We start from the raw sequence: 17,403 nt of genomic DNA on the forward strand, positions 1-17,403 counted from the left end.
TACATCAATCTAATGAAGAAAAAATATTTCACTATGCTGTATCAGGTACTGATGCTCACTTTTACTTTGTGTTATTTAGTAAATCTACTCAGGTTAGTATTTCAATTTCCAAATATGTCTATAATTTCTAATCTAAAAGCAGTTCTTTGATGTTTACATTCTGACCTTTGGTGAAAATTGCAATTTGTCACCAAACGTAAGACATAATCAGAAACATTTTTTTTAATATTCCAAATAAAATCTTAACACTTTGTGCAAGGTGTAGTTTTAATTCCCAGAACAAAATGTTTTAAACACTGCTTTTTATAACTTCCTCATTCTAAATATACCAAAAATAAGTTGAAACAATTTTCTTCAGAACAATAATTTTTTTCACATAAAGATTGAGCATGTGTTTAAGTCACCATAAATTATAACAAATAACACTTCACTATTTACAGTTCTGAATGTGAACATTTCAATACTGACTACTTCATCAGACTATACAAAAGTCTGAAAAAAGACCCTTAAATGAGATGAAAAAAGCTAAAATATGCAATGTTATACAAAAGAGGAACAGTGATATAATGTGTATATGTACTTACACTGGTGATCTACTTCTATGTCTAGGTGACCTGTCACGGTGGCTATGATCAGATACATGTCTTTCACGCTTGTCTTGATAACTCTTAGATGACTCTGAATGTCTTTTCTCAGTCCTACCCAATGAAGAATCTTTTAACCTCTTTTCTTCTGTACTAATCACATGATTTGAACTATGTTTATCTCTAGATTCAGGTGATTTTTCTTTCAAACGATGCTGACGTGAATCTTTTTCTCTCTGACGAATATGTTGTTCTGGCACGTGCATATTTTTTTGTTGAATTTTACTTCCCTCCACCTTTACTGGTTTATCCTCTTCTTCATCAGAACTTCCATAAAAATCAGGAACAAGTGCTTTTTTTGCATATACTTCTTCATCTGTAACTTTAGCAAGTTTTGCTTCCAGTAACTTTTTTTGTCTTTCCAGTTCTTCTAAGTCCATATGATTAACACGCAAATTTTCTTCAACTGCTGGGCTACAACTTTGCCTTCGTACAACCACATCATTCTCATGACATTCTGGATGATGACGTTTGTGTTTATGTTTATGACCACTGCTTTTCTTTTCCTTACGTGAAGAAGTATGCTTATGTTTATGTTTGTGTTTATGTTTTTTTCTTGTGTTTCTTAACACTAACTACTTCTGGTTCACTGTCTAATGCGGAGCTGTTTTCTTGAATCTCCTGAACAGAACCACTATCACTATCACTGAAATAAAAAATAAGTATAAGAAATATGGTTACTAGAAGGTCTATAAAGAATAGATGGAATTGCAGATACTTAATGTTGTACTATGTTCAACATTTATCTACATGCAACTTTTGATCAGTGGTAATATTTGACTCTAAAATTAAAACAAATAATCTCATCTGATTCTGAACTTTTGTGACATTTAAGGCCAGGTATATAGTACAATTATTTATGCATAAAACAGTGACACAAATGTCATATGTAAACCACAAGATTCAAAGTTATATTCAAAATTTAACTGAACACTTGTATAATCAATGTTTGGCAATAAACTTGAAATCAAGATGTAGTTTACAATAAAATTTCATATTACTGAGTCTTCACTTCTTAATTTTAAAAGAAAATATTTAAAATTCCTCAATCTTCATTTGTATATGTCACTAGGTGTTTACATTCTGAATGTCCCCTCTGTATTTTATACCTCGAATAACACAGCTTCTATAACATTCATCCAATTACTAAAATAAATTATATTTAATTGCAAGCAAAAATAAAAATTCACCTTTTACTTTCTGCATTCAATAAAAAAAACTTTTAAAATTTTAATTCACATTTTCAACTTTACATTTTACTGCACAATTGATAATTTCACTACCCTTAGTGTCAGGATTGAGAAAGTAAGATATATATAGTTTGACCAAAAAAATAAGTTTTTGACATTTGTTGAGGAAAATTTTGAAATCATGCAAATCATCTTTCACTCAGTATAGACTGCATAAATTTACAGCTAAAGAAAATACCCAAATTAAAAAAGAAACTGGATTTTTGTGTACAACATACTTGCTAAATTTTGTGAAGATATGCAAAGAACATTCAAAATTATAGCATGTAAAGTTTCATAGCAACAAAGTCAAACTGACTGAACCTGTATATCTATATTACTTAATATTATATATGAAACGGAAAGCAATAACTGAAATTCTTTAACGTTTTATAACCAGGTGCAGGTCTAGTTGAATGGTCCAGGTAGCAAACCCACATACATGTTTTCATATATTAATAACTATATTATTTTATGTTGTATAAGATGTTATTACTTAGTCAATTTGGTGATCTAAAATTTATTGATTAGTTAGTTCTCATAACATGAGTGTTAAAAATTGATTATTTTAAAAGTGATAGTTATGAAAAGTTTTGTAATGCTTCTCATAGTAAGAATAAAAGTAGACATTCCATACTGAGAGACCTTGAGGCCATGGATATTAAGGCACCAATATAAGACTTGGCAACTGGAATCATACCAGATAGTAGAAGTTTGAAGGAACTAGACAAGAAGAAGAATGATGAGGTATTTGCAGTCACTACAAGAGCTCAAGGGAAAAATAGCAAGCAAGTCATCAAACCCATGCAAGTATTAAAGAGTAACATCCTGAATATACATCTATGAGAACTTAAGAAAATGCAGGAAAAAAAAGACACTTTATTGCAGAAAGTTCAGAACAATGCTCAAGAAAATTTCAAACAATTCAAAACATAAAGACAAAAAAATAGAACAAAAAAGTATTGTTGTATTGGACCTATTACAGCAAGTCTACTGAATAAGTTAAATACATCGAAGACAGTAAAAATGTGCTTCTATGACAATAACGTTAAGAACTGACATTTCAAAGTTGAACACAAGAACTTAGTTCTTCTATCTACACACAACAATAAACTCAACCTAAAATTCAAAGGACTTTTTACAGTACAGAAAGTGAATTGAATGACCAAGTTCCACCAGCTAAATATGTTTAAGAGAGAAACTGAGAGGAAAGAAGGCTGATGTACAGATGGATTTGGCACGTGTGGCTATCAAAGATTGTGAACCACAAGGTGGTGACTTGTTTATAGAAAATAAAGGTGGAGGGAGCCAGTGAAGACTTAACATCAGATAAAAATGTGAAAACAATCATCATGAAAGAAAAGTTTTGCCACAATTAGAAAAGGAGGCATACATGTGAGGTATAGCACTATTTCTGGAACATGTATGCCCTTTGCTGAATGCTGTAAGACATATAGGGTGGAACATAATAAGTCAGGCACCATATCATGTAATATAGATTCTGCTCATGGACAACAGATGGTACCTAAGATGTCCACATATGGATCAAGCAAGAACATGTGACACAATGACAGTTACAATTCAGGAAGGTACCTGATAATCAGATACAAGTGTACATGAATACAGCTCTGTGGGTGTGTGTGTGTTTTCTTATAGTAAAGCCACATTGGGGTATCTGCAGAGTCCACGAAGGAGAATCAAACCCTTGGTTTTAGCACTGGAAATCCATGGACTTACCACTGTACCATACTTGGTATACATCAGATTATGCCAAGTGTGGTCTACCCTGAAAAAACACCACCCACTGGAGGTGCTTTGAATGTATGTTATAATAGCCAAGTATGATAAGACTGAGCAAAATACTTAGAGGAAACAACCTGGTATATGTTAAGTTAAATTAAGTGTGATCCAACTGGGTAAAAAACAAACAGTGGGAGCAACTTGCATAAGATTGTCTTTTAATATTTTTTCTTTAACTGATTTTGTGATCAACAAGTATAGGGAGCCTGGAGTAAATCATCTGACAGTACTGCACTGTGATACACTTCAAGTACAATCCATCTGGGCAAAAACCATCCAGTGAAAGAATTATGCATAAGAGTTATCATTTTACAATAGTCCCTAGTATATATGATCCCTACCAATAAAGACTTTTTGTTAAATAGAACTTTTTCTGTGCACAGAAAGATTTGACCTCTCATGAATGACTTCCTTACAAATGTGACGTTGCTATAATTTTGGGGCAGAATGTCGAATAACGACCTCCTTGTAATGAATTTCCTTCATATCAACAATGGAATTTATAGACACATATGAATACAGTGTACAGCTATATATTTTGATTTAAAAACTTTCAGGTCCTGAAAGGTAACCAGGGGTATCAATCTGTCATTTGTCTTCATCCTACTCATGGAATTAAGGTTTATTCTTATAGTAAGTGTAGATTTTGATTTAATGGCCTAGATGTTAGGTACTTTGGTTAATATTTACTTGCAGATTGGTGTGAAAATCATTAAACTGAGCATTGTTAATGAAATGCCTGAAGGCATGTGAGACAGCTGTGAATGTCTTAAGCTGAGAACAGGAAACTATTGTGAAAAAGAAAGCTCCAAGTGTCGATATGGGAATGTGATGTGGAAGTTGATATAGACCAAAACTGTGATGAAAGGAACAAAATAAACAAAACCATGAAAACTGGAGAATTTTTAGTCAACTTGAAATTATTTTAATGCAACAAATTACATTTTATGTAGTATTTGCATTCAGATAGGGTTACCTTAAGTACTAGATAGAGTCTAGCAATAATTTATCTCAGATGTTTACTCTTATTTCTTTACTGGTTCTTTTAAATTCATGGAATGTTCCCTCTTCACAGCTGTGATCAGAGGATTCAAGTTTAAAAGCAAAATTTTGGTTTTAGGTAGAGTTTTGTTCAATTAAGATATGTAGCTTCCAATGTTTGATTCTTTATTTAAAATTACAGTGTTTTGTATAGCTGTACTGTGAATTTTTTAAATATTCACCAAATCTGGTTTTCAATTTTCCTCTGGTTTCTATGATATACAATTTTGAACTATTATTACATGTTATTTTATAAATCAATACAAAAGTCATATGCTGAAAATAACAAAATGTTTCTTGACATAATAACTGTAAATTCGTGAACATTCAAATTGACTGTGTTAAATGATGGATGATTCTTTTATGAAATAAATTTTGTGTCAGTTTGTAATATTCAATATGTAGGTAATAAAATGTAATATGTGGATGTTTATGAAGTAAATGTTATCTCAATTAATTTACATAACACATGTCCCTGAGCTGAGACACAGGACCAGATAAAATTCACATGTTAAACTGAAATATGGTAACAACGAGATTAAAAATGTTTGTTCATTAGAGGAGCTATCATCACAAACATAGGGGCAGAGGCTGTTGCAAGGAAGCCCACATCCTAAAATAGACAGAATCTCTCATGCAGAGAGAGAGACAGAAAGAAAATGTTTGTTCTCTACAACTGTCCATTCCATGTTTTGGAGCTGAAGTGGAGAAGGCTGGGCTTAAGTGAGATGAGAAGCTCCCAAATGAATAAGAAACTGTGAAGGGGTAGAGTAAAGGACTTCTCAAACTTGATGAGAAACCCCATTCAAGCAGATTTTCAAAGTAAGCAGATGTGACTGATTGTGCACAGGAAAAGGTGAACAGAAATCAGTTTTCCATGCAATGGTGAGTCTGAATACCCAGCAAGTGAAGATAAAGTGCAAAAGAACATACTGCTCAACAAAACACATTGGAACTTGAAAAAAGAATATAGCTAGGGCAGGTCTATGATAGGATTCCTATCTCCCATGTTTTTGGAGACAAGAAATGCACAAGATTAAAATCTTGGTGAAGTGGCACCACCCATTCAATATTTTGTTTGGGTGGTAGGTCTCAAACAGACTCAGCAAGATGACTAGAAGTGCAATATTAAAAAGAAAGGAATAAAATCTGGGAAATGGATAGAGGGGGAGCAACACAGAAAGCAAAACCCACAGAACTATAATAAAATGTAGTAAAAAAAATGCAAACTAGACAAATTTAGAAAAAATACTCTTTACTAATGAACTAACAAAACTGAAGAAATGTATAGTCTATTGAGTACAGAAAAATAATAAATTTATGAAACTGAAATTTGACCTAAAACATCAGACAATAGCTCATCCCTAAAGTAATAAGGCACTAAAGAAACTTAGAAGAAAAATAACTCTGAAACATGCAACAGATTTGCTGTTCTAAATTTATTTTAATGCCTATACATGTTTCTGCAGAGTTCTCTTTTTTGCCTGTGATGTATTTTCTTAACTGTCTACTGTGCAAGTCCTGTCTGTCCTCAAAATTTGTAGAATGTTCTTGTGTATAAATCATCAATACTTGTTTGATAAAAGTGCACAAGAATATTGTCGAAATTTCTACAAACTCATGATTTTTATAAAAAGAGGCTAGCTGAGAGACAGAGGAAGAGAATATTATTGAACATCAATGTAGAGTCAGTGTGCTATAGGCCTACAAAGCTATAATTGTGATTAATGTCTATTAACTGAAAAACAACAGAACTTGAACAGGAATGTTTTAGATTTTGAATATTACAAACTATTCAACTTCAGTGAATTACTTCAGACATTTTATTTTAATGACATTAAATATCTTTGCTGGAAGGAGTTAGCTTGTACCCAGTGTCAGGCCAATCAAGAAGAACCCAGTGTTAGCTTATGCGAGGCATACCAATATGAACTAAGAATTAAATTTTTTGCTTATCATAGACTTGGACCATCAAAATGATATTCAGTTTGAAACTGGAAATAAGACTCAGAATAGTTTGTAAAACTGTTGTATACAAACCATCATCAGTAATAACTATTAGTAATAACTGTTGTTATAAATTTTCTTGTTTATATGTTTGTGCATTAAAATATATTTGTGTTAAGAAAGGAAATTGTGTGTATCAATCTTTTTTGGCAAATAACATAAACTTAATATACAATAACACATTTAATTAACAACTAAACTCAAATTAAAGTTCCAGTTATTTGAAGCAGTAGTATGTAACATATGTAACATAATAAATCGGAGACTCATTCAGAATAAATCATAATATGTAACAAGTATCACACATACAAGTCCACCTAATAAATCTACAAGACAAAGGGTACAAAAATAAAATTTAGCCTGAAGAACACGAGAATAAAAGTTTGACTCAAATCTAATCTTGAATGTGATGTGACAAAATAACTAACACTGAAAAGTAAAACTTTTACCCAAAACAAGGGAATAATCCCACTCCAAATTCTAGTTTTAAACTAATGTAACATAGATGGTAAAAGAAGTATAAAAATTAGCTTACTCAATACTGACTAGAAAAAATAGGAATGACCTAAATTTTCAAGTGCAGAAAGTAAACATATCCACATAAACTCACTGAGTGAAAAATACACATTGAAAAATTTACCACAGATCTTCAGACTAAAAGAACAATGCATAACTAGGTAGATTATATGGAGGTGCAGTAACAGGTGGAAAGGGCCATATAAAGATTTTCACATAGTAGTCAAATCCCTTTTCAGGAAAAAAAAAATGAAAGGAAAAATGTTGTAAGAAAGCAAGTCCTAAACTCCCCACAAAATAAATCCTGAGCTTCCCCAGCAGACATTGTCAACCCTGAAACCAGAGGACAAGAGAGAATGAAGGAAAGTCAAGAATAAAACCTGAATAGTCCTCATGTATCCCTATTGTGACCCACAACAAAGGAGGAGGAAGGAAGATTGATAGAAACTTGTGTGAAGATTAATGTTCTTTGGTTCACTCAAAATCCAAAACAAACCTTCATGTGAAAGTAAAAAGAGGGCTCCCAAATGAACTGCATTTTGATGTCTCATCCATTGTATGTTCTGTAACAAATTGGAGGATATTATATCACATGCATAGGAAGAACACTGCATACTTGGAACTTTAAGGTTATAACTGTCATATATGGAACCAATCCAGCAACTTTGGAAGTGGTAAAGACTGTCATACTCCACTAAAAAAAAAGAGTTGAGAGCCCAGAGGAATGTTGACACTCAAGACAGTGCAATGGGTGATCACTAAGCCCTATTTTGAAAAGCATGCCATAAGAATTTATGAATAGTTATAGTTGAATCACAAAGAATACATTTAAACATAGGGCAAATATTCAATGTTACTCTAACCATGAGCTTTATTAAATTTTGTAGAATATCAGTAACAATTACACATAATATCAGATTGTTTTACTAAGTGTTAAGATTTTTCAAAGTAATGATTTGCTTTTGCCTTTTTTCTTTTTGAACACTGACTATCCAACAGGTAAAGTAATTTAGATTTTAAGATTAAAAATACTTTTATACATTATAAAACTATCAGTATGTCTATAACCTGTAGATAATTAATTTTTTTATAGAAAAAAACCTTTACATTTTATCTGTTATCTTGAATGTTGTGTGTCTGTATAGGTTTAGTTGATTTGACCAACCCCATAATCATGATAAAAGTTATGAAACAGCAATAAATTATGCTTTTTTTATTCTGTGATGACTGCATATTATAACAATAAACCAAAAATGTATAGCCTAAATTTCATGACATTATACATGTACATATATTTATTTATTTATTTTATTGACCTGTTGGTTGTGGTTTCACTAACATTACAGAAATTTCATTTGTACAGCACATGTGCACTTACGTTACCATATACAATTGTATAAAACTGGCCTTTACAAAGAGATCTGTTTTGTCTTTGTTCTAGTGCACCAGTATTCACTAAAATACGGTCATATTTTGGTAATAATATATTACATATATATTTATAAATGTTACTACTTACAAATAAGTTAAGTTGCAGTTATGTTTTTAAAACTGTAGAACAATAAATAAATACATATATAAAACTATGATCTTTTCCACTTACAAAATTTTATACTTGCTGTAATTTGCTAAGCTTTGTTAAATTTTGCTCATGAAGGATGTAAAAGTAAATTATATTTTGTTTTTATGATTTTTGAAATATAAAAAAAATAAAAATTAGTATATCAATATCACAGAATTTCATTATAATTTATCAGGTTTAATAAGTAAGCTGCATGTGGGTTTAACAAAATATATTTCAAACACCATTATCTCTCATGTTTGATTCTACCATGAAAATAATTTCACACATAAGCAATCCACAAAGGATGTAAAGATCACATGCAGAACAATCTAAGCTTCTGATCAGTTATAATGACATCACACATAAGTGTACCTAAGCATTTCCAAAAATGTAAGAGTGGGTAGGGTCCACTGTATTTAATTTGTTACATATAGTGATATCTCAGCAAATTAAAAAGGTGAAAAGTTCTTATTTCATATTTTTTCTAGCTTATCAATATTGGTAATTTGAGTTTCTAATGGATAAGAAACTACAGATGTTGGATGTGGACATCATAAACATTTAATTTGAATCAAACATTCATTCATGTGTTAACAAACATCTATATTTAGGGGTTTTTTTTACAGACTAAATTTAAATTAAGAACTTAAATAAGAATAATACTAAAATTTGAATTATAGTCCACAATCTCAAACCAACTTAATGACAGACATTAATAAAATAGATCAATAACATATTTAATACAAGTCCAATGTATTTGATCCCTGACCACAGTAAACACCCATTGAGATAAGGTTAATAATATAAATAACACACTATAATTCAATGTAATAAACACTAAACATTTAGGAAAGTGGTCACATGTTTGTTGGTTTATGATTGACAACAGTCAAAGAATAACAAAAAAACTGACTCTGGTCAGTGTGTGCAAGTCCCCATTGTGAGTTAAACTTAAGTGATAGATGTAACAGAGAATCTAACTACAAATGTGTGTCAAGTTGAATTAAAAAGATGGAAAAAACATAATTCAGCCCTCTGCTAGAGTAGATATTATTTCATGAAGTTTTTATGAATTTTACAAGACAAATGTTTATGAGAATGTTAATTAAGTAACTAAACAGCCTGCAGAGTAAAGTTTTTCATGAGGTTGACTAAAGACAAAGCCTGTATCAAGGAAGTCTTGTATGCCTATGCAATGAAAATAGGAAGAAATACAAAACTCTAGAGTGGTATTTGGAACTTTCATCATTATGCAATGAACTAATTGCAATTTCCATTAGAACAAAGCACAGGAATTATGGTTTCTATCTTCTCAAACATTTTCAGTGCGGTCATTATGGTGTTAGCAACACAATGTGGTGAACACTCAGACTATGAACACATCTGCCAATAAAATTGTACATCACTACAACTATTCCACAACTGTGTCTAGATCTCATACAAAACACAACCTAAGCATACGTGCATGCTTGTATACAGTAAACAATGATAAAATTGCACGAGAGAGTATTTGGAATATACAGAGAGAAAATGTCACTCACATATATTCATTGTGATGTTATATAAGAATTTGCTTGTGGTATAACTGTCTTTCCTTTGTACAAAAGAGCTGACTAATGCCTATAGCGTAAAAAGAAAATAAACATGACAGTTAAGTGGAAACAAGGAGCCTATTGTGCCATCTAGGTTGTTTCAATCGCTTAAAAAAACCACTATAATATAGCCCTAATAGTGTAAATATTTTTCCAGATGCCCCTTAAACTTCTCATATATTTGTGTATGTTATCATGTAATTAACCATTCCTAGTCAACTAATCCCATGTTTTGAAGATTTTATGAGTAAAAAGGTACAATACAACAGTATCATTCTTATGATCTTATCTTTTTGTCTTAATATACATATGTATCTCGCTCTGGTGTAGGGATAATTCTTTAGAATACTGACATCACTACAGTAAACAATAATTTGAAAAAAGTTTGTATTAAAACCACACTTTCAGTAATTGAAATTTATTTATTTCAGAAATTTACATCAATACAACTATTACAAGCACTAGTACTATAGATATCTTTATGATAAAAAACACACATATGGTAATGCATGAACAAGTCAATTTACCCATGTGAATCACAACAGTGTTAAAACAGAAAAATAAAAATATTTCTTCTTTAATGTTACAAATACCTGCATTATATTAGCAAAGTTAGTGACTATCAAAATTAAAAATGAAGAAACCACACAATACTAATACATTCAAAAGTTTGACTCCAATCTGATTATCTTTACTTTCTACAAGCTTTTACCACAACTATGTGAGCTGACAGCATACATCTTGCAATAATCTCTTTCCTCTTTGGGTTCCAAGACCACAACTTTTCTTGGCAGTTCTGCAACTTTAGTTTTCTCTACTTCACAAACTATAAACTGATTCCTTTCTTGAAACTTCATGACAATATTAATGCTACTAATGGAACCTTGTAGACATCTTAATGCTTACTTTTATCATTAGACTTCTTACTGCAACATCTTCATTTTTAGCATAGACTTTACACCAAGTGTCATCCCTCCTACTCCTACAGTTTTGTATCCAATAAGAATTTTACCAAAACTTTAAACAACTTTCGATTGCTTTTATTGCCTTTGGCTGTCACCTTATCCGTTTCACAAACAATCACAATGAATTAAAGATCAATGACCACACTGCTCAATGTATATTTGTAGATAACACATTCTTGCTTTCTTCAGGAGTATTTAAAATTATAATGTGGCATATGACTGAATATGGATTTTCATACATACAACAAATAACATATGTAATTAGATTTCCATGCATGCCTACATGTGCAGGAACAACCACAAGCATCAAAACAAAAAAAGGACTGGTACTTGATAACTACAGACTTACTCTCCCTATTTATCATTTCATCAAAAACTAATGTTTAATTAATATGGTTAAAATAAAACCAATTATACAAGTCTTTTGGAAAAAGTAAACTCCATAACCCTCTTCATACCAATTAGCCTGTCTACAGTTAAGTGTTAAATATCTTCAATAAATATTGAATAAATAACTGCATTGTACTGCAAATAGTTATTTTCATCTTCCATAACTAAAAACACCAATTAGTAGAGTGCCTAGCTGAATTATTGTATTAATAATTATACAATTTCTGTATGGCAAATGATAGTATAGTTCATATTTTCCAGTAATGGAAATTTGGTTGTTAGTACTATTTTGCACATACCATCCAAGCAATGAATAAAAACCACAATATTCCTATTCAAAATATTTAATGTAGACTTAAATAAACATATATTGAGACTATAGATAAGGATAACAGAAGTACCTCTAGTATGAAAGAAAATTAGAATGGACTGGTCTTGTACTACTACAGGAAAATATTCTCTGAATCACAGCAATAGGTCTTAGCAATATTATCATTCAAGGACTTCCCCAGAACTACAGTTCATGGGCATGGAAGTGTTAGAGTGCAAAGTCACAGTTGCAAATATATGAATCTCTCATAACCAAAATACTAAGTTATTGTATACCAAACAATGAATGAAGAATATTTGCAGTACTATTACATGCTCAATTTACACTATTTATTTCAAGACAACTGGACTCCTATTAGCTATAAAAACTATAAAAAAGAAAACTATCAATTTAGCAGCAACCAATGGGAAAATGCTAGCACTAAAAATAAGGTGTTGGAAAGTAAGTACTTGGCTAATATGAGTCAATGATATATGAAACAATAGCTCTCTTCATCCTCTTTATTTTTCTATTTTGGTTTCTTACTCAGGAGAATTTACTATCTAAAATACACAGATGAAACTTTAAAACCATTAACAAATACTTCTTAGTCATTGAATTTTAAAAAACTAAGCATATAATAAATCTACTTCATTTGTATTACAAAAAAATTGATATATATATATATATATATACTTGTCTGCCCAACTCCAATTAACATGTCAAAAAAAGCTGAAGTGGAACTGTAAACACACAACATGTTGCTTTCCATGATGACAAAAAAACCTACTTGTAGAGAAAATTATGTATTTAAAAACGGCTGGTATGGGTAGAGAAGGCACTAGTAGAGAAGCAAACAATGTTTCGACCTTCTTTGGTCATTGAAGGTCGAAATGTTCACTCCTCTACTAGTGCCTTCTCTACCCATATCAACTATTTTTAGATATATATGTTGCTTTGAAAACAGTTTGCTTTCTATACATACCTGTCAATCATAAAACTAAATGAATACAAAATCTATCCTTTATTTTTAATAGGTAAATATGCAACTTCATATATGATTTTTAAAACTGGTTGTTGACAGCTTTCATTTCATTTATTATTACAACAAATTCAAGCATATCAGTTTTAAATCGAGTATGTTAGTAATGTTACAATTATTAATAGTTCATTAATTATTAAATATATAATTCAAATTGTAATATAAATAATTTTGTACTATGAAATATAATGGCCTATAATTTTTTGGTATTTTCACTATTTAAAATTCAACAAAACCCCCTATTATTATCAAATATATGTATTAACTCTAAATATGGACTCAATTCCACAGACTGATGATGCAACTCTTTTGACTTGTTAGTTTTCAGTCTATAGCTATTAAATCTTTCGAGTTGGATCACGAGTCAAAGGTTATATCATCGCATTTGTTGATTTCCATTCAAAATTTTATTGAACTACTATTTTATGAATTTATGTCAATAGGTTTGGAATCAAATTGTAGATTATAATTCAAACTTTAATATTATATGAGTTAATTGATTAATTTAAATATAAATATTAAAATAAAACACCTAATATAAATTGCACTGAGACATGTAGTATGTTGAATGCATCACTGTTCAAAATTAAATATTTGTGATTTCAAAATATTACGTCTATCATTCTGTACAAAACAGGAACTCAAATTACCAATACTGACAAGCTACAATATAAAATAAGAATTTCATGTATTTTTATTTTGTTCAGGCTTATGTAGTGAATCAAAACAGTGACCCCATTCACCTCTTTCAATTTATGACATGTGAATAACCAATCAACACTTTAAAATGTCCTCAGAGAGGTTTTCTCAGCCATTTTAATCTGTGAAAAAGCAACCATATTCTTTTGATCACAGATTTCAAGGAGGTAGGTTGTGTCTTTAGTCTGTTGAAAGTTTCATATCTTTTTAAACCTAATAACAGTGTAGTTTCTAAGCTTAATAAAATTATAGTGAAATTCTATGGTATCAGCAATAGCTATTTATGATTTTTTTTAAAACTGTATATAACCCCCACCAAAAATGAAAAAAGTTTGATATCCTCTACATGTGAAATTTTAAAAGGTTTAGCAATGTCTAGCAGCAACTTAAAAGGCCATAACTGAAGGGACAGTTGTTTGCTCTACTTCTTTATTACTTTATAGTTTAAGAAAAGTAAGTTTTATAACTTATTTCTAAATAGTAATACTCTATATATAAAATGTGACTGAATATTACAAAATACTAGTCCATTACAACACAGCTAAGACTAAAGGTCAGTTTTATACTACTGGATACAGTAACATGACTGGATGTGCACTTCATCAATACAAGTTACTTAATGCCAGCTCAGCATGACTGAAAGGTCCATATAATAAAAAAATAAATATATGTACATATGCATATATAATGCTATAAAACTTTAAAACTGCTTAGAATAAACATATATATATTTTCATGTTATAACACAGTAATTCATGCACAAGAAAAAAAAAATTATTTCCTAATTTTTTATGATAGTTAAACTATTAGACCCCACATAGTTAGTATATAGAAAATAACATAAAATATAAAAGTATTACTGAAAAGAAACATTTGAAATGTATTTAGGTGGATTTTAGGATTTTAGTGATTACATAAATAATATTTGAGACCTTTGGGGTGAAGATGAATTTTTTTAATCATAACATGAAATCACTTTGCACTTACACTGGTAATGAAACAAATCTCTAGGAAAATATTTCATTAAAAAATTGTAATCTTTACTAAAAGTCTACCAAATTTTGTAAAAATACACAATACTGTAACAAAAGTTAGAGTGCAAATACTTAATCAACAAAATGTGTAGATGAACTCATATATTATACTGAGCCTGTTGGGAAGGGGTTAGAACAGGAAGTATCTTCATGAATTTTTGTAGATTATTGGTAAATAATACAAAATTTTAAGTATTCAAAACATCATTTTCTTTAATTTTTAAGATTTTTAAGTTATAAGTTGATCATTCATATTTTTCTCTTTGAATGTTGACTGTTAAACTTGTAAATTTTTTTTCCAATTATAAGATTAAAAATGCTTTTATGCATCAAAAAACTGTCAATCTTTATAGCCTCCAAATAATTAAAAACCTTTTAGAAATAAATTTTATCCATTATTTCATTATTGTATTTCTATATGGGCTTTGTCAATTTGACTGACCTTGTAACCATAATGAAAAATTAGGAAAAAGATATACACTGATTTTTTTTTTCCCTTCTAGAATAACTACCATTTACAAGAAACCATAAATGTTTATTTTAGATAATTTAAATCTCATAATGTTATATCTCCATATGTATATATATATTTTTTGTTATTTCATTAATCTTTCAGCCACGTCTAATTAAGATTACAGAAGTTGCAATGAAGCTGCACATATGCAGTCACGTTATCATGTTCAATAATATAAAACTGGCATTTACCAAGTAACCTGCCTTCAGTTTGTTACAGTGAACCAGTATTTTGTAAAATATATTGATATTTCAGTTATAACACATTTTATATGGAAATATGTTTCTAATATTTAGAAGTAAATTCTTAAGTTTCAAATGTCTATAAAAGACAGAACAGTAAATAAAGAAATACACAACACTTTTTTATTCTACTTATGAATTTTGTACTCATTTGCATGCTTGCTATACTTTGTTAAGCCTTGTCAAATTTCACTTTGAGAATGTAAAACTGAATTATTTTTAAAAATTGTACATTAAATTTGAAATAACCAAATGTTATAAACTTGATTCACTATATGTAATGATATCACAGCACACAGAAAAAATGGGAAGTTCTAATTTTACATTTCAGCTTTTCAATATCAGTAAATTGAGTTTCTAATTCACAAGCAACTATATACTTTGTATTTGAACATCACAAACACCTAATTTAAACCAAAGCTATATTAAATGTACACACAAAAAATGATACTAAGGAATTTTAATATATACTTTTACATTAAGAATTTAACAAAATACTAGAGCCAAATTATTACTTACAATGTGACACCAAACTCACTGGTATATATTCATAAAATAGTATATAAAAAAATTGTGAATGCAAATCTACAAACATGATGGCATGCCCTTGCCTCCTGACCAAAAGAAACGTAGTGAGAGTTAATTTATACCAAACTTTGTTCCCTTTCCTTAAAAATATCTTATTTCATCTACAAGATACTTTAAACAGTAGCAAATCATTAAAAAAAACAACAGATATCTAAAGTATTAAAGTCTTGTGGCATCTAAAGGTTTCAAACATGACAGATGGAACAATGTAAGAAACTGTAGAGAATATAAACTCATTTCTAATTCCAATTCAAAACTGACACCTGCTGAATATCTTTTCAATTTACTGAAACAGTTTCTTAAAACATCAAAAACTCTACGGGTATCAAACCAATATAGTAAAATGTTATATATCTCATCAGACCTTCACGTTAATTAATAAAACAGGTATCTTCTACAAAAATAAAAGCATAAGAATAGCTGTATATTTTGAAAAGTATTACATACTATATAACAACAGACAAAGAAGTTTAATATATTTATAGTTATACCACACTTAGAAACCCAAACAAGCCAAGAAACAACCGAAATACACAGCTGAGAATGGAGGAAAACCTTTGCATCTATACTGAGGAAGGTTAAATTAATAACGTAAGCAGTAACGAAAGTGGCTAAGCCTAAGTAAGGCTTACTTGAATTAGGGTTACGTAATATTATAAGTCATATTTAAGCCTTATTCATTATGCAAAATACTTCAACCTACTACAAATGCAATACATTCACTAACGCAAAAAAGTACTTTGGAAATATAGAATTTTATAAACAAACAAATTAATTAAGAGTTAACAAAATAATTACTTGATTTCGCCATTATTTATATCTTTCTCCATTTTCTTTACACGAACTTCGGTCGCCATCTTTTTCACTTAACACACAAAGTTCACATGCTAGGTGTCGTCGTAATCCAATAATTTCTTTTACACAGTACGTGTACTTTAAATTATGATTATTTTTTAAATTTAAAAATGTAAAAAAACGTAACCATAGCCTTTTATACAACTCTAGTGTCACCAATTTAAAATACCTTATGCGCTTTTGTTTTATGTTATAGTAACGACATTAAAGGTACTTATTAGATGAATTTTTCTTTTAGTTTTTCATTGTGTTTATAACACAGACGTTGCTAGGTTTATATAATTGTAATTGATTTCTAAGGCTCTATATTTTCTTAATATAAAAAAAAAAAGATGTGCATATTGACTTTCTTTTGCACATGCAGCAGAGTA

General features: G+C 29.9%; 1 protein-coding gene across 7 annotated transcripts in view; it reads right to left on the reverse strand.

Annotated features, from left to right (window-relative positions):
- The window catches only part of Prp4k (Pre-mRNA processing factor 4 kinase), a 67,118-nt gene extending 50,006 nt beyond the window's left edge, over positions 1 to 17,112 (reverse strand). For all 7 annotated transcript variants that reach the window (XR_013026413.1, XR_013026412.1, XR_013026414.1 and 4 more), the window contains exons 1-2: positions 16,976 to 17,112; positions 585 to 1,290 (exon numbers count right to left, since the gene is read on the reverse strand). Coding sequence is in view for 1 of the 7 variants with exons in the window: in XM_076494802.1 (XP_076350917.1) it covers positions 585 to 1,024 (440 nt within the window). In the remaining 6 variants the exon portion in view is untranslated. The remainder of the gene's footprint in view (positions 1 to 584; positions 1,291 to 16,975) is intronic.
- Between the last annotated feature and the right edge of the window lie 291 nt (positions 17,113 to 17,403).

The sequence above is a fragment of the Tachypleus tridentatus genome, chromosome 3 (genome assembly GCF_004210375.1).
Source record: "Tachypleus tridentatus isolate NWPU-2018 chromosome 3, ASM421037v1, whole genome shotgun sequence".
In the NCBI taxonomy this organism is placed as follows: Eukaryota; Metazoa; Arthropoda; class Merostomata; order Xiphosura; family Limulidae; genus Tachypleus; species Tachypleus tridentatus.